The sequence below is a fragment of the Siphateles boraxobius genome, unplaced genomic scaffold (genome assembly GCF_051911475.1).
Source record: "Siphateles boraxobius isolate OS27281-9 unplaced genomic scaffold, OSU_SipBor_1 92, whole genome shotgun sequence".
Taxonomy (NCBI): Eukaryota; Metazoa; Chordata; class Actinopteri; order Cypriniformes; family Leuciscidae; genus Siphateles; species Siphateles boraxobius.
In genome coordinates this window covers 1414219-1437500 of record NW_027509222.1, presented here as the reverse complement: position 1 = coordinate 1437500, position 23282 = coordinate 1414219, and the positions used below count along the sequence as shown (strand labels likewise).

General features: G+C 38.9%; 1 protein-coding gene and 1 long non-coding RNA gene across 2 annotated transcripts in view; both read left to right on the top strand.

The window, feature by feature from the left end:
- The window catches only part of tmlhe (trimethyllysine hydroxylase, epsilon), a 14076-nt gene extending 2935 nt beyond the window's left edge, over positions 1-11141 (top strand). The window contains exons 4-8 of the mRNA XM_077224841.1: positions 2464-2743; positions 3950-4069; positions 5543-5779; positions 8447-8585; positions 10133-11141. Of these exons, the coding sequence (XP_077080956.1) occupies positions 2464-2743; positions 3950-4069; positions 5543-5779; positions 8447-8585; positions 10133-10264 (908 nt within the window). The 3' untranslated portion in view covers positions 10265-11141. The remainder of the gene's footprint in view (positions 1-2463; positions 2744-3949; positions 4070-5542; positions 5780-8446; positions 8586-10132) is intronic.
- A 4134-nt stretch (positions 11142-15275) lies between these two features.
- On the top strand, positions 15276-23008 carry LOC143733246 (uncharacterized). The gene is made up of 3 exons (XR_013201300.1): positions 15276-15369; positions 18268-18445; positions 21992-23008. It is a non-coding gene; the product is annotated as an uncharacterized LOC143733246 (long non-coding RNA).
- Positions 23009-23282: the final 274 nt, after the last annotated feature.

Below are 23282 nucleotides of genomic sequence, written 5' to 3'. Positions count from 1 at the left end.
ACTTCACATTTGATGTATTTTTGTTGAAATAACTGTTTCTTCATAGTTTTTTATAACCAGTTTTGTACATCAGGGTTTTATGTTACATTTAATGTTGCTAAATTCATTTTTTAAATTTCATGTGTGTTACCATGATGGTGTATAGTGTGTGTGTGAGATGTGCAGCTTCTATATATTAGTATTAACTGTCTAGTGGAAAAGCTGCTTGTGATGAGCTTTGATTCATCATGTGACTCTCATCACCACTGTGATTGGTTGTTGTCAGTGTATTACATTAGTACAAAACAGATATTATTACCTCAATAGGTTGAGAAATTAACAATATATCAGATAATGAAATATGTTTTTATACTGTAAAACTAAGTTATGTCTGTAAAACCTAAATTGTTGCTACTGTATTTTTACGGTAAATTTCTGGCAACCACAGCTCCCGTTATTTTTACCGTAAATCTAACTGAATTGTTTTAACAGTCATGTGTATACGAGAGCTTTGTGTGGGGAAGTTGTTATTCACTGATAATCTCATCCTCGGCCAAATCTCGGATCCGTTCTCACCAGGTTTGATGTGAAAGACGCCAAGTATATCTTTACTCACAAATATGAATTAATTAAATGTTTGTTGTTGTTGTTTTCTGGAGCTTGACAGACGTGTGAGCTGTTGTTGAAAAGAGTCTGAAGATAGTTTTCAGTTTTTGGTTAACTAACCAATAAGGATTAAGATTATTCTCATTGTTTGTTGTTCCACATTTATTTATTCCCTTTCCCTCATTTCCTGGTAAACATCCTGGTTTTTAAAACCAAACCAAACAAAATTGGATTAAAATGGCACCTTTACATAATGTTGCACTGTTTTATGCAAGATTGCTTAATATTGGGATAGGAAGATGATCAACTTGACCTGTGTCTTCATGTTTCAATCCTCTCCTCAGAGATTGTGATCTTATTGTGCTTAGATAAGTTTAACACTCTTCCCAAACAAAGATGGATATCTCTTTCCTGAGTAAAGATACGGCTCTGCGAGAGACGGACAGAACTTTGACTCTTATGAAACGCAGAGACCATCTGTGAAATTCACTTTAAATCAGTTACATAGTAAAACTTTCTCATGATTTTAGTGTATGTGATACTTTGTCCTTAGATTGTCAATCAAATGGTGTTTAATAATATTTAAAGTCCCCCTGTAGTCAATAATTTTATCCCTTAAAACTCATCTTTGGTCACCAAAATTACATATTTAAACGTTTTTTTCCTTGAAAAAATATTTAAAATAAGCTTGAATGTAATTTGACACCCTTGCCTCATTTAGTATGCGTGGTTCTATGAATATGCAAATGAGCCCCGCCTCCACTCACTCAACTCAGCTCAGAGATCCACTTGTTGACGATCACACTTTGATCTGATTGGTTACAAGGTAGTTTGTGACGTCAGAAACACCAGCGATTTCAAACCGTGTTTTTGAGACTGTCTTTGGTTCACTGCAGTTTTAAGGAGAAAATACTCAGCAATGCTGTCGACTTATGTATTGGCAGATAATTTAGCTTTTTTTAAGCAACAACTCACTTAATTTTGATTTATTTCCCCAGAAAACAAGACACATTATCGTATGTCATTTTACTCATCTAGTAAATGCATCTTGATTTAAGAATTTTTTGATATTTGGACTGAAAACAAGATAAAAGTACTAAGTAAGAAAAGCATTTTTGCAGTGCAGATATCCTGATGTGCGTGTCACTGCACTAGTAGCGTTCTCCACGGGTAAACACTGATGAAGTCTGGACTCATGTTATCTTCTAATGGAACTGGAAAATATTCTGAATGTTCCAATTCAATCTGATTCTGATTAGGCATCCTGAATCATAATCATACACTGTCATACACCGTTCGTTCGTTGTCCAGAGCAGAACTGAGCGACTGGTTTCTCACACGTTTTTTTCTCCATTCTGTCACTGATGGAGTTTGGGTTCCTCGCCACTGTCGCCTTTGGCTTTTGCTTGCTTCGTTGGGGACATTTAATAGTAAAATGGTAAATGGACTGCATTTATATAGCGCTTTCACAGACCCAATGGCCACCAAAACGCTTTACATGTTGCCTCACATTCACCCATTCACGCACACCATTCATACACCGATGGTGGTGTTAATATTCAACAATAATATTAATCTCCTGCATTGACACCATTATATGACAAATGAACTGAGCTGGACGATGACATCACGGTTTTCTCAAGAGTGGCTATATATATAAATGAACTAAATTAATAACTTTTTTAACTACAAAAATGAACCATCACTGAACTGGACACATTAAGCTGGACTGTGACGCTATTTTCTTCTGGAAACAAACTTTGTTGCATTATTTTCCTGTTATCACTGTAAATATGCTTTGAAACAATCTGTATTGTAAAAAGCGCTATATAAATAAAGGTGACTTGACCTAATGAAGTGTTTCGTGACCCCCTCCAGGGCCAGATGGTCACGTGACGCGCTACAGCCTAGCATGGCTAGCGCAGAACAGCTACGAGGGCCAGAAGGGAAGTGCCATGCAGCCCCGTGTGCTGTGGGACGCTGATATCTACACCAGCGCTCAGGTTCCCAGTGCACGCTGGGAGAAGTTCATGAGCTGCGACGAGGAGCTGAAGGTCTTCCTCAACTGCTTCTTGCTTTATGGAATAGCCTTCGTCGAAGGCGTCCCGCCGACCCTTGAAGCTACAGAAACAGTGACCACACGAGTGAGCCTCATCAGGTCAGGCCTTGTGTTTTCCTGCTCCAAAATGAATTGTTTTGATAGGCGAAATATCATATGTTTGAACATATGTGATCACATCATTATTTACCCTAATGTCATCCAATGATTGCGGAAATTAGTATCGGCCGATAAATGCTATTATTTTCACTATCGGCCATTAGCCAGTTCTTTAAAAGCAGCCGATGATCCGGGCCGATTATATCCTGTCAATCAAAAGAGGGCAGAAAAACGTGTCTGCAACTCATACTGTGTGTGAAGAAAGTCTCTCTTGTGTTGAATTTAGGGCAAGTTAGCGCAACAATAACGCATTAACAGTTAAAAATAGCTGTTTGAACCTATGAATCTAGTTCATGCCAGGGTTGCCAGGTCCACGGCTTTTCCCTACACCAAACATTGTGGCTGTTTACATGACACCGTTTTCAACTAAAAACGTGAAACTTTTTATGCGTTTTAGCCATTCGTTCACACGACAACGCCTGAAAATGCAATGTTTTAAAAAAAGGTTTCAAAGTGCAAGTTTTTTAAAACGTTCTGTGTAAACAAGAAAAACTTGAATATCTGAGGATGATGACGTCATGCACGTGTGTATTACGTGTTCAATCTATAGTGTTTTATCGCCATCTACTGGCCTGGCAGCAGAAAACAGCGCTTTTAGTCGTTTTAGTCACAGGACCACAAATGCTTTACTGATTTTAGAGTTAAATTGAGATAAATAACCTAAAACCATAAATAACCCCTAACTTACAGACCTACAAATCGCAACTTAAAACTCATATATTCACCATGCTCAGTAAATAATTATTTTTTTATTTCTTAAATCAAAATGTATGTCGTCTTTGATTATCTAACTTCTCATGTTAATTATTTATAGTTATTGGTTGTCTCCTTCTGCTTTTCTGTTTGTTTAATTGTTATAACAAGCAGATTGCTTGTCTGTTTGTCTGTCAACTGTTTGTATTATTTTGTGAAGCGACCTTGGGTTCTTGAAAGGCGCTATAAAAAATAAACATATTATTATTATTATTATTATTATAAATAGAGAGTTGTTGCAGTGCAACAGGAATGAGGGGTGGTATGGCAGGCATTGCTAGAACCTTGTCGTTTTTTCCCCCGAGATTTTGATAGCATCTGCAGAAAATGGAGGTCAAAATAATAGTTTATTCTAACTAAAATGACTTTAATGAGCCGATTCTTTGTTTCCAGAGAGACCATGTATGGGCGGATGTGGAACTTCACTTCAGATTTTTCTCGTGGAGACACAGCCTACACAAAGCTGGCACTGGACCGCCACACCGATACCTCATACTTTCAAGAACCCTGCGGGTAAACAGGAAAATCAGAGTTGGCTTTCAATTAGCCATGACAGGCTTAACTCCTGTCTGTCAGATCCAGTTTCCTTACAGCATGTGTAGTCGATCAGCAGGGACTCGAATTCACATTCTCTCTGTTCTATTATAGGAGCTTAGAGTAAACAGTGACCACTGAAGTAACTTTAGATTATAGTTAAAGGGGTGGTATAATGCCCTTTTCACAAGATGTAAATTAAATCTCTGATGTCCCTAGAGTGGAGTTTTAGCTCAAAATACCCCACAGATATTTTTATATAGCATGTTAAAGGTGTCACTTTTTGAGGGTGAGCAAAAACGCACCGGTTTTGTGTCTGTCCCTTTAAATGCAAATGAGCCGCTGCTCCCGGCGCATAGGGCGGAGCTTCAAGTGTGAGTGTTTGTGTGTGTGTGTGTTAGCAGCTTCGATTACCTCACACAGACATGTACTGAAAATTTCAAACCGGAGCCAAACACCCTTATGTTAAATTGCCATAGAGATAGCAGATTTTTATTTTTAAAGGCCAGTTGTTTCATGGATCCAGGATAATATGCCTCCTGATAAAGTTCCCTTGGCCTTTGGAAATAAAATATCCCACATCATCACATTCCCTTCACCATATCTAGAGATTGGCATGGGGGACTTTCCATAAGATCATCTCTCAATGCAAATCAAACCAGCTATTAGCCTAACTGAAATAACACCATGCCAATCTCTAGGTATGATGACGGGAATGTGATGATGTGGGATATTTTAATCCCAAAGACCAAGGGAACTTTATCAGGAGGCATATTATCCTGGATCCATGAAACAACTGGCCTTTAAAAATAAAAATCTGCTGTCTCTATGGGAATTTAACATAGGGGTGTCCTGACTTATGCACCCTGTATTTTAAGGAAGAACATTTATTTATTTATGATACATTATTCATTCACACAGAAAATTGGTGTCCTTAAAGGTTGGATTTTAACATTGCCTTTATGTTCAGGTGATCAGTTCATAGAAGTAGTTATTTTATTTGAGTGTGATAAGTCAAGTGTAAAGGCCCTTGCACAGAGTGTCCGAAATTTTCGCGTATTTTCGGATTCGTGATTCGGTGGTTCTGAATTGTCAAAACACCATTTAAACACCATTCAAAATGCTTGCTACGGATGCGAAAAACGCAGAAAATCGAACCCGATCCGCTTTTTTTTTATGACGGACAAAAGTTTCAGAGGCAGTGTGTAAACGTGATTGACATAACGTGAGGTCATATTATATTTTTTAACGTGCGAAAATTTTGGACTGTGCAAGGACCTTAAAGGCCAAAATTCCAAAATTCGCGTCAGAAATTTTCGCACGTTAAAAAATAAATATGACCTCACGTTATGTCAATCACGTTTACACACTGCCTCTGAACCTATGAAATTTCGGACTCAGTGTGCAAGCACCATTAATGAAAAGTCTTTATGCCTTATTCTGGTCCATAAGCATCCAGGTGTTTCACTGTCTGAGGCATGAGGGAACGGGCGGCAGGACTCTTCTGGTGGACGGTTTCCATGCGGCTGACGCGGTCCTCCAGCGAACGCCCGGGAACTTCGAGCTGCTTTCCCACGTGCCGATCAGACACGAGTACGTCGAGAACCTGAGTGAGCACCGCAACCACATGATCGGCATCGGCCCCGTGCTCAACGTGTATCCCTGGAACAACGAGGTCTACATGATTCGGTAAGATTCTTTGTCAATGCTTTCTTGACGTGTGAAACTTTAATTAATTGAGTAAATAGACTTAGAATGTCAAGTCACATTCATTTGTATAGCGCTTTTCACAATACACATTGTTTCAAAACAGCTTGACATGAAATCATGATTTAATCATTACAATATCTTACTATCTTTAAGCCTTATTGTCACATTTAGCAGATTAGAGCTAGGTGATAATATTGTAGGGGAGAGCTGGGACAATTCATACTTTGCACGTGACGTCACAAGTGCTGGCTGGCGGGCAAGAACGTCGTTCTCTAGCAGCGAAACCCAGTAAACTAATCAAGGATCTTGCCAGGATGTCGCCAGTTTTAATATACAAAAGTTGGTGTTTTGAGGTGTAAACGACATGCCAGATAGTTGTGCGATTGGATGCACTATTATTCAGCATAATCGGGTTAAGAATGTGCATGTAAACGCGCTCATTCCCCGAAAGTGAAAGTAGAAACGGACTGAGGTTTCAGCATCTGTCGCTGCATTAACGCCGCGTTCTCTCAGAGACGACCATGGATATAACGGTATAGCGATTATCTTAATTTACTGACTTAATATCTCTCTTGTGGACCTACATTAATGACAGTAAAAAATTAGAAGAATATTTCTTTTTAAACAAGTTTTTGAAGCTGCTATTGATTTTCACAGATGGCAGAGTTGTGCTGTTCGTGAGCTAAAGACTGTTTTTAGGCCTATATCATTTTAGTGATATCATTCATATTTAGTAATTGTATTGTTTTTGTGTTATTAGCGTCATTAAATGTTTTGTTAATGTGCTATGGAAACAAAATAGCCTCACTATATAATCGATTGTAGTACTGGAAATTTGCAAGGCTGCAATTCCCCTGGCTGGCCACTGTTTGTCGCCATTTTGTCAGCATTTGTTGCCCGCCAGGTATCCATGGTAGTCACGTGACTGCAAAGTGTGAATTGAAACGCGGAACGGATGAAGCATTGAGATGTCCTTGAAAACCACTCACGTCGTGTACGTCAAATTTCGCCAGCACGTACAGCACGCAATGCCTACCAGACCCGCGAAAACATTTCTTCTTTCTCTATATATATTGTTTATATATTATATATATTATATATTTGTTATTTAGCCTATAGGCTACTGTTCATAAATGTTTATTTAGCCTATACTGTTCATAGATTCATATACTGTTCAATGTTATCTCTTTAATAATCATCAATTGTTCAATCTTCAATAAATTTAATTTATCGTCTTCCAGTTGACCTAATTTTCTTCATAATAACAGGCTATTCAACTAGCAAACACTCAATATGACTCAAGGAAGAAATGTACGAAAATGAATTGTAAACTTCTTCAAAATAGCCTATTAAAAAGATTACGCAAAATGCACATATCGCCTATTGTTTATTGGGCGACAGAACAAAAATTTTAATATTAACCTTTAGATAAAAAAAATTACAAAATATGTTTTTAACAATATGTACTTAAGTTACTTGTCAGGTATTGTTCATAAAAACAAGCATTAGATGAATAGTTGGCTTTAAACTGTTATGTTTCATCCGTTCTACCCGTGTGTGAAACAAAGCACAACTACCGTTCAAAGTCAATTTTTACTTAAATCATTCTATATTTGTACCGAATAACACATGATAGTAAGAGAACACATATGTGAGTTGTTGATCACAAAAAAAAAAATCTTTCTGTAACCTTATCTTAGAAACGGACGTTTATCTGAAAAGTGTTTCATCTGTCCCGTCTCTCCCCTACAGTTGAGATTTTCTGTATAGTATACATTACCCTAGGTTAGTATGCAGTGCTACTTTATAAAAACAAGTGACTTTTATGCTTTTTAATGTCAAGTTTTGTAATATTTTTTTTGTTTTTTTTGTTTAAGGAGACACTGCCTCACTCGCCTCCTCTGAGGAAACATCTCTGTTGTATATTCACTTTTCTATAAAGAGCTGAACGACAATATAGTTTACTTTTTGTGAAAATATAAACAATAGTATATATTACTTTTTATGAGTGTACTGTATGTATTCAGGTAAAGTAGGGTTAACTATTTATCCAACTTTTAATATATCGCTGGGCGATAATATAGTGGACATTTTTTAGGATTTAGGGAACTTACAACGAGTGGATCTCTGAGCTGCTGTGAGTGAGTGGAGGCGGGGCTCATTTGCATATTCGAGTTACATTCTAGATATTTTAAGGCATGAATAAATATTTTTCACTGGAAAAATAACACTTAAATATGCCATTTTGGTGATCAAAGATGAGTTTTAAGGGATATAATTATCGACTACAGAGGGACTTTAACTGTTAAAATGGTAATTTCTTGCTAGAAATAACATCAAAAGTTGGTCAAAAACATAGGCCTACATTTACACAATTTTCAGACACCATATGCATGTATAATTTTAGCTTTTACGTTTGTAATAGTGCTGATGTTCGGGAAATCAGCCCTCTATATCCTTTATTATAGGCTTTTATAAATATTAAAAACAAGCATCATTTTTTGCCCTGTATATCTTGAATTTTGGGAGCATTTTTGCTCCAAGCACCGTGAATTTCTGACCCTGGCGTGTGTGTGTGTGTGTGTGTGTGGCCCGGATGAAACACAGCAAAGGCTGCTGCTGATGTTGTGTTTTGTTGTTTTGCAGATATAATAACTATGACCGTTCTGTAATGAACACAGTGGCTCATGATGTGGTGCGGCGCTGGTACGCAGCTCACAGAGAGCTCACCGCAGAACTGAGGAGACCCGAGAACGAGCTGTGGGTCAAACTCAAACCCGGCAAGGTATCAGTCTCCTCACATGCTGGTGAAACCCAGCTAAAAACATATTTAATCATATTTTAGAACACAAAAAGAGTTTCCTCTGGGTGCATCTCTCAATCAGCTGAAAAAAATACATTATAATAAATACTTTGATTGTTACTTGACTCTGATTGGTTGACAGATGTTATAAGATGTACAATTATTGTAATTGCACGGATTAAGCAATGGCCATATTACACGCTAAATGATTTCAGTTTATTTTAAAGGTCCTTACAGCTGAAAAAAGCAATAGAACCAAAACCCACGACGACACTGACCAAGAAAATCAATATAGTTAACAATAGGATAAAAACGACAAATTATGTCCATATTTTTAGCCACAAAATTACAGTTTATTATGAATGGAAAGCACATACTCTCTCTCTCTCTCCTGCTCTCTTTCACACTCAAAGAAGAGACGCTGAGAGATGCACAGATTCGGGTAATTCACACACGTTTAATCTCTCTCTCTCTCTCTAATAACTGCATTAGTCTGCTATCAATGGCTCAGGCCTCCATTACTAGATCTAAAATGACGTTTAGGAATTAGCACCGGAGGCGTGGGATGAGATGCGAAGGCAATACAAGAGCGTTTTAAGGACAAAAACCTGATAAACATCTTGAAATACATCATCTGAACAATGTTTTGAGGTGTGGTAACCGTAGTATAAGTGGAATAATTGACTCCGGGACGTTGAATTATTAGAAAATAATAATTCAACGGCCCAAAACCTGCAACATTTCATCTGTAAATGTATTATAATTAAAGCTAGATGGTTCAGTACCTGTCTAGCGATGTATGTTTAAATACGAAACATATATATACTGCCATTATAAAGCTAGGAAGAGTCAGGACATTTTTTAATATAACTCAGATTGTATTCGTCTGAAAGAAGAACGTCATACACACCTAGGATGACTTGAGTGCGAGTAAATCATGGGCTAATTTTCATTTTTGGGTGAATTATCCCTTTAAAGTAGCAGTGTGTAATTTATAGCGGCATCTAGTGGTGAGATTTGCGAATTGCAAACAGCAAGTCACTCGCGGTCTATCCCTCGGTTTTCAAACTCGAATGAGAAGCTACGGTGGCCGACGTAAGACAAAAGATGTCGTCGTCTGAGTCTGAGTCAGCAGCAGAGAGTAGTAAGTCAAGCAATGAGGTTTCTTTAGCGCTGTTTGTTCGCTTTCGGCTACGGTAGACACATGACGTCACTTAATGTCGACCTTCATAGAAGGGGATTCCCGCGCCTATGTAGATATAAATGCCTCATTCTAAGGTAATAAAAACATTACGGCTCATTGAGTAAGGTCTTTATACACCACTGAAAACATAGTTATGGATCTTATATTGCATTTCTGTCAATAGATCCTAAGAAATATCACACATTGCACCTTTAAGTACAGTAACAAATTACATTTAATCCAATACTTTACACCACTGTGTAAACGACGTTCAGAATCATATTAGATATATTCATATTGATGTAAATCCGTGCATGTAAACACAGCTCCTGTTGTTTGGTCCCAGGTTTTGTTCATTGATAACTGGCGTGTTCTGCACGGCAGAGAGTCGTTCACGGGCCTGAGGCAGCTGTGCGGATGTTATCTGACCCGGGACGATGTGCTGAACACGGCCCGATCTCTGGGACTCCGCGCCTGAACGCTCGACTACCCCGAGGACACGCTACACCATCGTTCAGAAAACACCAGTTTAGAACGAGAGCAGAGGACACCTGATTTACAGCAGGATCACAACAACTCTTTCAAATGCCATTAACCTATGATTATGGCAGCAAGGATATAAAGACTTTACTTAAAGGGTAACTACACCCCTGCTCAGAGCCTGACTCCACCCACTGGCAATATTTGAAAAATGCTGGAAAAGTGACGTCACAACTTCCAATAGGAAAATTCAACTGCAGTAGCCACCGTTCAACCTGAAGAGGGCAGCACTCAGACGGTTTTACACCATATATTGTAGAATTATAACACTTTAAACCCAAATGCCAAAAAATTTACTCGAATCAATGAACAGCATTTATGAAGCTCCATTCTAACAGATCATTAACTAAAAAAAAGTTATTTTAGTGTTTAGTTACCCTTTAACTCTCAATTTTTATATATATAAGAATTGATCTGCCTATCTGTACACATTTAACAATCAACTCAGCTCTTTGTTTGAATGATTTTACTATTTTAATTAAATTAGGTTTTTGTAGTGGATGATGTATCTTTTTGATCCAAAATGCTTTTTTTTTCACAGAAAACCGGATAGTTGTAATCAAAGGTGCTGTATGTAAAAAAAAAATTTTTTTTTGGCTGTACCAAAGCATAAAAATACCATGATATGCTTGCTTTACAGATATTTAGGAAACAAGTTTACATACTTTTTTTATTATTATTATTGATGGACTAAAATATTCTGCTATGTGAGATCACAATATAAGGCACGAGCAGATACGGCTTAATTTGCATTCAATTGTAAAGTACCAAAAAAATATTGAAATGCATAAAATAAATAATTTTACATTCTGCCATTTATGTGCTGTTGATTTCCGCCCCTATCCAAATTCTCTTGCACATTTTTTTCTTTTCTTTTTCCTTTATTGCAGATCACATTTGTTACAATTTGCCGAAAAAAGAAATTGAAGTTGTAATAGAAAAATCATTCAGTTACAGTTCACACTTTCATAAAGAATAATATAAAAAATAATAATAATATTTCAATAGAGAATTGGAACAAATATCATATAGGCCTAAGTCAGTCATTCTCTTGCACATGGGGATTCAAACTGAATTTATTTTTTTTGGTCTGGTCATCCCTATATATGAAAAAATCCTGGCTCTGCCACTGTTCGGACTATGTGCCAATATGTAGGCCTAGTTTATGCAGTGATATTTGTATAGGCCTGTGTTTATTTATATGACAGACCTATAGACCTTATGCGCCACGAAACAAGCGCGCAGACTCTTTAGAATATTGTCTTTGAACTTCCGGTTTTGCGGTCGCTCTGTATATTTCTATGGCATCGCTGTCCAGGAGTTATTAGCTGGTGAAGTGGATTTACTTATTGTAAAGTTAACGAAAGTTATCATGAGGATTGTAATGTTTAAAAGTGATATCTTAATAAATGTCAATAGACAGGGAAGATTTTCAAACGAGCCGTTAATTCATAAATACGCAGGATCGCTGTGAAAATACAGACCGGAAGACAAAAGACAACAAGCGCAGCGCTGAAAAGGGGCGGGGCTACATAAGCTATATTTTGGATGTTTTGTTAATGGTATTTATTCCTGCAAAATAAAAGGCTGATAACTTGCACTTTGTGATTAAGAAGATTGAGTGAATGTAAGTAATAGTTCTGGTGGATGAAGGGCCCTGTATAGCCTACAGGGTCAGTATCTTCTCCTCACAGCTGTTATGATCATCTGAAGTCTTCATAACTGTGCGATCTCTAGTTACTGAACACATCACACACACTTCTGTCAGAGATCTAGTGTTCTTGAGTTATTCAGCCTGAAGGTGGCGCTATAGTGATGATTGACAGGCTTAAAGGATTAGTTCACTTTTCAAAAAAACTTTTGCTGATAATTTACTCACCCCCATGTAATCCAAGATGTCCATGTCTTTCTTTCTTCAGTCGAAAAGAAATGAAGGTTTTTGATGAAAACATTCCAGGAATTTTCTCCATATAATGGACTTCATTGGGCCCCAAACGGTTCAAGGTCCAAATGACAGTTTCAGCGCAGCTTCAAAGGGCTTTAAACGACACCAGACGATGAATAAGGGTCTTATCTAGCGAAACGATCGGTCATTTAAAAAATAAATAAAAAAGTTTAAGTTTTATAAGCACAAATGCTCGTCTTGCTCTGTTCTGTGATGCGCGTTTGTGACGGCTGTAATACGCAATTACGTTGAAAAGGTCACGCTTCAGTGTTTACAAATGTGAGGAAGGAGGACCATTAACACATTCAAATGTCTTTGTGTCAGTTTACCGTTTAAAATGCCCATTTCGTGTGCGTATCCTGGGTGTTTTAATATTAAAAAGGCTAAAAGTACACTGTAAAAAATTATTGTGATTTTAACGGTAAAAGACTGAAACGGAAAAACTGTTAATTGGTTAACAGAAAGTTATTATACTATATACGGTAAATAACTGATATATATATATATTGGTACATTTAATGTAATTTTACTGTAAAATACCGTTAAATTTACAGTTTTTGGAAGTGAAAAAGAACAAGTTCATTGTATATTTTACAGTGAAAAAATGTAAATTGACATTCCCACAATTCCCTGCGTGACATTTCACATTTAATGTATTTTTTAAAATAACTGTTTCTTCATAATTTTCTCATTTTTTTCTAATCAGTTATGTACATTAGGGTTTTATGTACAATGTATGGTACAAAACAGATATTAATGCTTCAAAAGATCAGTAAATTAACATTACTGTATATCAGATAATGAAATACGGTTTATTGCTGTAAAATTATATTGGGTTAAAAGTCTGTAAAACCTAAAATGTTGCTACCGTATTTTTAACAGGAAAACTCTGGTAACCTCAGCTGCCAGTTTTTCCCCGTAAATTTAACAGATTTTTTTTTTACAGTGTATACATTTGTAAACACGGACTTGGTACTTCCGCTTACGTCAAGCGTGACCTTTTCAACGTAATTGCGTATTACGTGCCGTCACGAACGCGCATCACAGAACAGAGCAAGGCGAGCATTTGTGCTTATAAAACTTAAACTTTTTTATTTATTTTTTAAATGACCGATCGTTTCGCTAGATAAGACCCTTATTCGTCGTCTGGTGTCGTTTAAAGCCATTTGAAGCTGCACTGAAACTGTCATTTGGACCTTGAAACGTTTGTGTTCTATTGAAGTCCATTATATGGAGAAAATTCCTGGAATGTTTTCATCAAAAACCTTAATTTCTTTTCGACTGAAGAAAGAAAGACATGGACATCTTGGATGACATGGGGGTGAGTAAATTATCAGCAAAAGTTTTTTTAAAAGTGAACTACTCCTTTAAAGGTGCTCTAAGCCATGTTGGGTGACGTAATTTCTTGTTGACGTTCGAAGTATTGTCAAACTAAATGGAGGCTAGCTAGACCCTCCCTCCTCCTCATCCCGTCCCCTCCCCCTGTAGTTTTACTGATACTTCATTCAAGGTGTAATGTCGCCAAGTTAGATAAATGCTTTCATATAATGCAGAAAAAGAGAAACATTACCAGAAAAACACGATAAAACGTTTCGCCACCTGAGGTTATAACTTTAGCTCCCATACAAGGACGCAATAATAGCAAGTTAATAGCTTAGTGTTTCCCAGTGAGCATAAACAATGTCTCCATCGTAAACAAATTTAGTCAAAGTTGTCAATAGGCCATGAGTGAACATTCAAATTCATAAACAGTTGGTGAAAACAATCATTGACACAAACAGTCACCTTACTGTGAGTTTTCCTGATCATTTACAATAGAGATCGATAGCTAGCTGCTATAAACCTATATGTTGTATTCACCTAAGTTAGCGCTGACTGCATTGTTCTAGCTAATATCCTTGTGTTTGTCAGGCGAACATGAAAGTCAATTTAGAAAAACCAAAATGGATTTACCCACCTGTCCAGCAAAAACAGTGCACTAACCCCACCCCCAAATCCTTCTTGTCGGTTATTGGTTGTTTGTTATGTTTCGTGGTGTGGGTTGCCCCAGTTTGTTTTTGTTGCCGTATGTGGAGCCTGGGGTGTGTACAGAGACCGCGTTTGTAACAGTGTGTTCAGGGGACAGGCAGCTAGCGGATAGTGAGGAGATGTTTGCTGTATGTGACAAAAAATGTTTTGGCCTAAAAAACACGTGAGCAGTGATGCGTGACTTTACCAATCGGCGATTGGCTCTTTTATTTAGAAGGCGGGACTTAATCTGCCATATTGCGCGTTGCAATTTCTCTGGACCTAAATGCATAATGCGGACTGTCAGTCACCGCTTGTCAATGTCAGAATATTTGAGATGACCAATCAAATCAAAGTAGGCGGGGCTTTAGTTTATGTGAGCGCGATGCTTCGTTTTCATCATTTTAGACATAAGACTAATAATAAATGTACATATTGTGTATGAATTTAATAACTTATTTACCTAGCGTCCGTTGCCTTCAGTAAGTTAACTTGTCTAAGAAAATGATTCTAAAACATAGGCTAAATATCAGTAGTTTACTTTCTTCACTGACACAGACGATAATGTAAATCTATCAGTCAAAGTTCAGGTTACGGAGCGGAAGAGACAGAGCAAGATAAGGAGACCGAGTGTTGCAATGGAAATTTAAGTAATGGAATTTTGGGACAATCATAAAATCATAAAACCCTGCAGTTCAGACTGTATAAAGCGTAATAAACTCCAGCAGCAGTTGCACATAAACTTCTCTCATTTCTTAACCGTCGATTAGTGACTTTAACAGACAAACTGAAGCTGTTCACATTAAATATTGAATAGCTATCTAGGCTACTATTTAAAAAAAAAAAAAAGTATGAATGTTTCCCTTTATAACAGAGGTTGCTATATATATATAGCTATACTTAACTTCGTATTCGTGAGCATATCAAACTTCATATCATTTAACTGTGATTGACGTCATTGACTGCGATAAAGTTTCAGGAACACCGCCTGAATGTTATGAAAAGCTTTTGAGTCCAAGAGTCTTGATCTGTGATTATCTGTGACTCCTGTGTGATTATACAGAAGGCTGTTGTGGACGTCTCTGTGTCATGTAAGTCAGCTTTAAATTCATTTAATGCTTTTTAATAACACGTATATCTGGAAAATAAATGTAATATAATAATATACTTTATATATTATTAAAGGCTATATTTAATATATTAGAAATATTACGTATTATAATAATAGGAAGGTATTTTGAAAGGTTGAACTGTTTTTTGGACAAAAGTGTTTTTTCCACACAAAAAAAAATATGATGTAGTTTTATGTATTGTATTTATTGCAATAAGGTATTTTGGTAAAACTACCTCCACAGCAGTCGAACTTGTGTTAGATAAACTGTTTCTTTTTATTTTGGATATAAATGATCAGAGTTCAACAGTGGAAATGTTCTTGTTTAAATTTTTAAATGTATGTCTCTACAGAATTGCACTTTCAAAAAGTATTTAACTTCACCGAGTTAAAAGTGTGACAACTTGCCCCAGTCTCAGAATAGACCTCTACTGACACTCGACTGTCTACTTGTGTTAAACAGGATTTATCTGAATATGTGAGCCATGCTGGCAAAATGAGTTTCAATGAACACATTTTCAAAAATTAGGTATAGTTATTTTCACATTCTCTAATAAAAAACCTTCAAAATGATGTATGGTTTGTTGGAATCAGACAAAAGTATCTGAGCTGCAACTGTTTGAAGTCGATAGAGTCCTTTTTGAGAGAAATTGAGTTAAAAGTTTTCTGAAGGTTCCAAAACAAAATCACATAGCAACCATACCTTAAAATCCCTGGTAATAACACCAAATTTGGCACACACCAAGTATCTATAGGAAAATATATATTCAACTTTTTTTCCCATCACTGTAAAAAATGATTTTTTGGAAAGGTAAATACTACTGAAAAACAACAACAATGTAATTTACAAGAAAAAGTTAGTTCAGGCAAGAATAAAAAAAAAACGAAGTAAATTCCATATCAGTACTTAATTCAAGCGAGTAGAATGAAAGCGTAAATATCAACTCAACAAAATTAAGTAAAAATTACTCAACTTTTCTGATACTGGGGTTCCCATCATGCACTGGACCTTGCATACTTAATGAGGTTCATTTTTCACTGGTTTCCAGCTGTATTTACACTGTTTTATCATTGCTTTTGTTGTCAGGATTTAGTAACTTGCCATTTTGTGACATTTCGAGTAAATTTTCACATTCAAACACAAAAACGATCCATCAAATGTTACCGTCATTGTGTATTTTCTACCAAGTATTGAGGTCTTTGCATTCACATCATGCTAAACATCTGACATGATGAAGTATAAATTACATAGATATTCTGTTAAACACATACTTTAAATGACTGGTATAATTCAAAAAAATTGATTGAGTGAAATGTAATGCAAAGGAAATTTCAACTAAATCGATATAAATCAATCTTTTACTAGCCAAGTTAAAATTACTTATCTTCTTTGTTACTCTCACTTAACTAGGTTAAGTAAAGTTTACTTAATTCCATATTACAAGTAAATTTTAACTGAAAGATTTCTAATTAAAGCTACTGATAAAAATGTTTAGGTTTTTACTTGGCAAATCTTTGTAAATTTACTAGCATTTTCTGAGTGGAAAGAAGTTGCCTAGCTTTTTTCAAGTAAATCCTACTCGAATTTGTTTTCAGTGATGATACCACAATTGTTTGATTAACATTAATGAAACAGACAGCCTATATTAGGTACCGCACGGATCTAATATAATGTTACACATCAGCTGTTTTTTCCTGACTGTTAACCAAACTTTCACTTAAGATAACAGATAATGTTTCCGTGAATAATCGCTAAGACAGATATTTTGAAATACTGCAGGCTATTTCTAATATCGGGATTGCACGTGTTTGAGAGTCTTTGTGCGCTTCCGATCTGTCAGTCAGTCAGTGCAAGTAAGATCGTTTTGTTTACATCAGCATGAGTTCGAAAATCAAATTTCATTGGCTCAGACTCATGCCATCGAGAATTCACTATGAATATTCACAAAGTTGGACACATACAACGATAGTAGGCTAAACTTGTGCTGAGGGAAGCGCCAGTCGAGAAGAAAGCAAAGAAAACAGCATTCCACGGACAAAAGAAAGACACTCCTCTCAGAAAACATACAAATAAAGATTCTTTTAGATGTTTAATGGCTATATGGACTATTGGATTGCTAGACGAGGGCTTAATGAACTCATTTTTGTGAAAACCTCAAAATCGACCAAAATCGAAATTTTTTATTGTTTCGGTAGTAATCAGCCCGTGCGCATTCAGACTCATTCTGCTATGGAGGACGAGCTCTACCATATTTAAAAATAAATGCAGAAATAAATAAATGCTCAATAAATAAATAAGCATACAATTAATTGCCCCAAAAATACAATAAACAAATAAATGTAGGTGGAAATTAAATTATACAGTGAGACATAAATATATCTCTTTTAATTAGCTTCTTTATTTATTCATCTCTATATTCTGCAAGCACGGTTGACGTTGTTAATTTAGAACATTTTATGGCAGCAATACAAATAGTAAATCGTTTTTCTCTCCAGCACGTGATCTCCGCTCCTCGGAAGCTGGCCTTTTAATTGTTCCGCTTACTCATTTAAAACCCACGGGTGATCGGGAATTCCCTGCCAGCTGAGATTAGGCGAGCTGAATCCCTTAGTGTTTTTAAATCATCCCTTAAAACTCTTTTTTGTTTAGGGTAGCTTTTACATAATTGTTCGAAATTGCCATATTATTATTAATCGAACATTTCATAATATGTTTTTATTTGGTATTTTATTTTTTCTGTCATTAATGCATCGTCTGTATAAATGTATGTTTTATCACGTTTCTATTCTTGTGAAGCGCTTTGAGATGCTACTTTTAAACGCGCTATAGAAAATAAAGTTTATTATTATTATGATTTTTTGTTTTGTTTTTAACCAGAGAATAAAGGTTAATGGACTGGAGATGATGTGTGACGGAGAGAATCTGAAGATTCAGAAGCAACAGAACAACAAAAATCAGGAGAACAAAGAGAAAAACTCACAATTTGAAGAATTAAAAAAGAAAAGATCCATGAGACATTATCATCAGGACAGTGTGGAGCCAAGAAGACCAGACTGTGAGTATTTTAACATCTCTGGGTTTAAGGCATAGATAGACTGTAAAAAAAGATGGACGACGCCCTTTGCTCTCTTCCATTGGTGAGAAGTGAAGCCGCCAGTGTCCCGATATGGCGCTGACATCTTGGGACTTGAGTCTGCGCAGTTGCGATCTCGGGACCAGACCTGCGCGTTAGCGATCTCGGGACCAGACCTGCGCAGTAGCGATCTCGGGACTAGACCTGCGCAGTAGCGATCTCGGGACTAGACCTGCGCAGTAGCGATCTCGGGACTAGACCTGCGCAGTAGCGATCTCGGGACCAGACCTGCGCAGTAGTGATCTCGGGACCAGACCTGCGCAGTAGCGATCTCGGGACCAGACCTGCGCAGTAGCGTCCTCGGGACCAGACCTGCGCAGTAGCGATCTCGGGACCAGACCTGCGCGTTAGCGATCTCGGGACCAGACCTGCGCAGTAGTGATCTGCGATCTCGGGACCAGACCTGCGCAGTAGCGATCTCGGGACTAGACCTGCGCAGTAGCGATCTCGGGACTAGACCTGCGCAGTAGCGATCTCGGGACTAGACCTGCGCAGTAGCGATCTCGGGACTAGACCTGCGCAGTAGCGATCTTGGGACTAGACCTGCGCAGTAGCGATCTCGGGACCAGACCTGCGAAGTAGTGATCTCGGTACCAGACCTGCGCAGTAGCGATCTCGGGACCAGACCTGCGCAGTAGCGATCTCGGGACCAGACCTGCGCAGTAGCGATCTCGGGACCAGACCTGCGCAGTAGTGATTTCGAGACCAGACCTGCGCAGTAGCGATCTCGGGACCAGACCTGCGCAGTAGTGATCTCGGGACCAGACCTGCGCTGTAGCGATCTCGGGACCAGACCTGCGCAGTAGCGATCTCGGGACCAGACCTGCGCAGTAGCGATCTCGGGACCAGACCTGCGCAGTAGCGATCTCGGGACCAGACCTGCGCAGTAGCGATCTCGGGACCAGACCTGCGCAGTAGCGATCTCGGGACTAGACCTGCGCAGTAGCGATCTCGGGACCAGACCTGCGCAGTAGTGATCTCGGGACCAGACCTGCGCTGTAGCGATCTCGGGACCAGACCTGCGCAGTAGTGATCTCGGGACCAGACCTGCGCAGTAGCGATCTCGGGACCAGACCTGCGCAGTAGTGATTTCGAGACCAGACCTGCGCAGTAACGATTTCGGGACCAGACCTGCGCAGTAGCGATCTCGGGACCAGACCTGCGCAGTAGTGATCTCGGGACCAGACCTGCGCAGTAGCGATCTCGGGACCAGACCTCGGGACCAGACCTGCGCAGTAGCGATCTCGGGACCAGACCTGCGCAGTAGCGATCTCGAGACCAGACCTGCGCAGTAGTGATCTCGTGACCAGACCTGCGCAGTAGCGATCTCGGGACTAGACCTGCGCAGTAGCGATCTCGGGACCAGACATGCGCAGTAGCGATCTCGGGACCAGACCTGCGCAGTAGTGATCTCGGGACCAGACCTGCGCAGTAGTGATCTCGGGAACAGACCTGCGCAGTAGTGATCTCGGGAACAGACCTGCGCAGTAGTGATCTCGGGAACAGACCTGCGCAGTAGTGATCTCGGGACTAGACCTGCGCAGTAGCGATCTCGGGACCAGACCTGCGCAGTAGTGATCTCGGGACCAGACCTGCGCAGTAGTGATCTCGAGACCAGACCAGTAGCGATCTCGGGACCAGACCTGCGCAGTAGTGATCTCGGGACTAGACCTGCGCAGTAGTGATCTCGGGACTAGACCTGCGCAGTAGCGATCTCGGGACTAGACCTGCGCAGTAGTGATGTCGGGACCAGACCTGCGCAGTTGCGATCTCGGGACCAGACCTGTGCAGTTGCGATCTCGGGACCAGACCTGTGCAGTTGCGATCTTGGGACTAGACCTGAGTAGTAGTGATCTCGGGACCAGACCTGCGCGTTAGCGATCTCGGGACTAGACCTGCGCAGTAGTGATCTCGGGAACAGACCTGCGCAGTAGTGATCTCGGGACTAGACCTGCGCAGTAGCGATCTCGGGACCAGACCTGCGCAGTAGTGATCTCGGGACCAGACCTGCGCAGTAGTGATCTCGAGACCAGACCAGTAGCGATCTCGGGACCAGACCTGCGCAGTAGTGATCTCGGGACTAGACCTGCGCAGTAGTGATCTCGGGACTAGACCTGCGCAGTAGCGATCTCGGGACTAGACCTGCGCAGTAGCGATCTCGGGACTAGACCTGCGCAGTAGTGATCTCGGGAACAGACCTGCGCAGTAGTGATCTCGGGACTAGACCTGCGCAGTAGCGATCTGGGGACCAGACCTGCGCAGTAGTGATCTCGGGACCAGACCTGCGCAGTAGTGATCTCGAGACCAGACCAGTAGCGATCTCGGGACCAGACCTGCGCAGTAGTGATCTCGGGACTAGACCTGCGCAGTAGTGATCTCGGGACTAGACCTGCGCAGTAGCGATCTCGGGACTAGACCTGCGCAGTAGTGATGTCGGGACCAGACCTACGCAGTTGCGATCTCGGGACCAGACCTGTGCAGTTGCAATCTCGGGACCAGACCTGTGCAGTTGCGATCTTGGGACTAGACCTGAGTAGTAGTGATCTCGGGACCAGACCTGCGCAGTAGTGAGCAGGAAGTAAAGCCGCAAAATCAACGCCTCGCCCTCTCTCTCGCTGAATGCACTCTCCCAGAACTTGGATTTTTTTTAAAGTGGCCTATATCTGCTCCATTCCTCCGTTCTGCTCCCGAAAAAAAAGTCAGTTGGGGCTTCAGTGATTACTTCGCTCAGAGAACCTGTCAATCACAGCTGTCAATCAATGCGTTACACCACCTTTTTTATAGCATCACGTAACCATATATACACTAGATGTGCTTGGCTACGGCAGTTGATTGTAACGGATGCGTCAATAGAGCCACCATCATGGATCAGGGGAGCTCCTCCTCTTTAATGCATCAGCTCAATGTTGGAAAAGGTCTAACGGAAATAAAATCACCATAAATCGTCATGAATGCGATTTTCGAGTTGTTTTGGTTCGTTCCAATGGTCAGACATGTATTTATCACTGAGTCCAAAGAAATTTTAAAAAAAAATTGACAAAATTTCACATTCTTGTGAAATGTAATCCCTTGCTGTCTGGTTTTTATATTTCGTTCGTGTGAACATCCATACCCAGCACAAAAGTCCGGCATCATCCATGAATTCAGCATTACCCAGCTACTTCCTATGACAAGACCCCTGTTCCAAGATGGCGTGGGTTTTGGCGCATGCTTAGAACCCCAAGGCGACTTCTAGTGTACATCTATGTCTATTTTAAAAACTTATTTTAAAAACAGACACTTGAACTTACGTTAGCGTGATAAAAACGACAGCACATGACAGAAACCACCTTTGGAAAAAAGATATTTGAAGTGTAATTAAATTGTTTATTTGGTCATACATACATCTAGAACTTTTTATAAAGATGTATTAAATGTGTTCTTACACGCTCTATAATTTCCACTTATTCATATCTTTATTTCCTGCAGTCTCTCATGATGAAGCTGTAGAGAGCCATTCACTGAGAGACATTGACAGAAACTGATGTGAGGACCTGGAACAAATGAGCGGTGAACGATTGCTGTCTGGAAGGCTAAAGAATAATAATAATAGTAATAAAGGACACAAATGGGACAGAGATGTCGGATAAGGACGAGTCGCTGCGAACGATGGATGGACCTTCAAAAGTGTTGTTTCCCACAGATCATAAACATGTGACCTATAAGAACATTTCGTTTGTGGGATTTATTTAAATTTGAGTGATCTATATTGAAAAATATATTTATTGCTGAGCCATTCTACATCTGCTCTGAGAAAGAAAAGCAAATCACACAAGATCAAACTGAAAATGAAATGGATTTTGTTTCACGGATTATTCAGCAGTAAAGAAAGAGCACTAAAACACACACACACACACACACACACGCACACACATGCACATGCACACACACACACACGCACACACACCAGCTGATTTATTTCCCTTTTTTAAAGTAGGCCTACCAGCAATATACTATAAAATAAAATGTCTTTTCCATCTTTGACATGAACATGAATGTTCATTTATTGCCAACTTTAAGCAGCATTAGTAGAGATATCTGCAGTATATGTAAAAATAATATGTGTGGTGCAACATGGAGAAATTAACTAAAAAAAGAACTGATTACATCAGAAACTAACAAAACAATCAAAATGTCAGTAATCAGCAATGTTTCAGAACTCAAAACTTCCTTTTTAGCAAAAAACTGGAACAATTGGAACAGAAAATACATATAAATATAAAAGTCCTTAAAAACAACACAGGGAAAACAAACTATAAAACCATTTAAGACAGTGTTTTTCCTGTACATGATGTTCTAAAACTGTTACTAGAATTAACTGCAAATAAATGTATTTTTGAATGAAATTAATTTCACTATAGTAAACATGCAGGCCACTACCAGTGAAATAAACCTGATTAGAATTTTTTTAGAAAAATAAATAATTAAAAAATCTTGAAACTTAAACTGCTTGTTTGTGTGTTTCTTTTCATGTTGTACTTTCTCTTTCACTGGCCATAGACGAGTGTTGATTGAGCATGTTCAAGCTTTAATAACTAATAAACACAAACTCTCACACTGATGCAGGAATCAAGATCACAACACGTGTTATGTTGAAACCCTGCTTCTACATTCAGAGATTACATGACAAAAATACAATAAGATTTCAAACATAAAAAACTGAAGCAGATATGCATATGTAATAGCACAATAATGAAGTATACAGACTTTATATTAACCA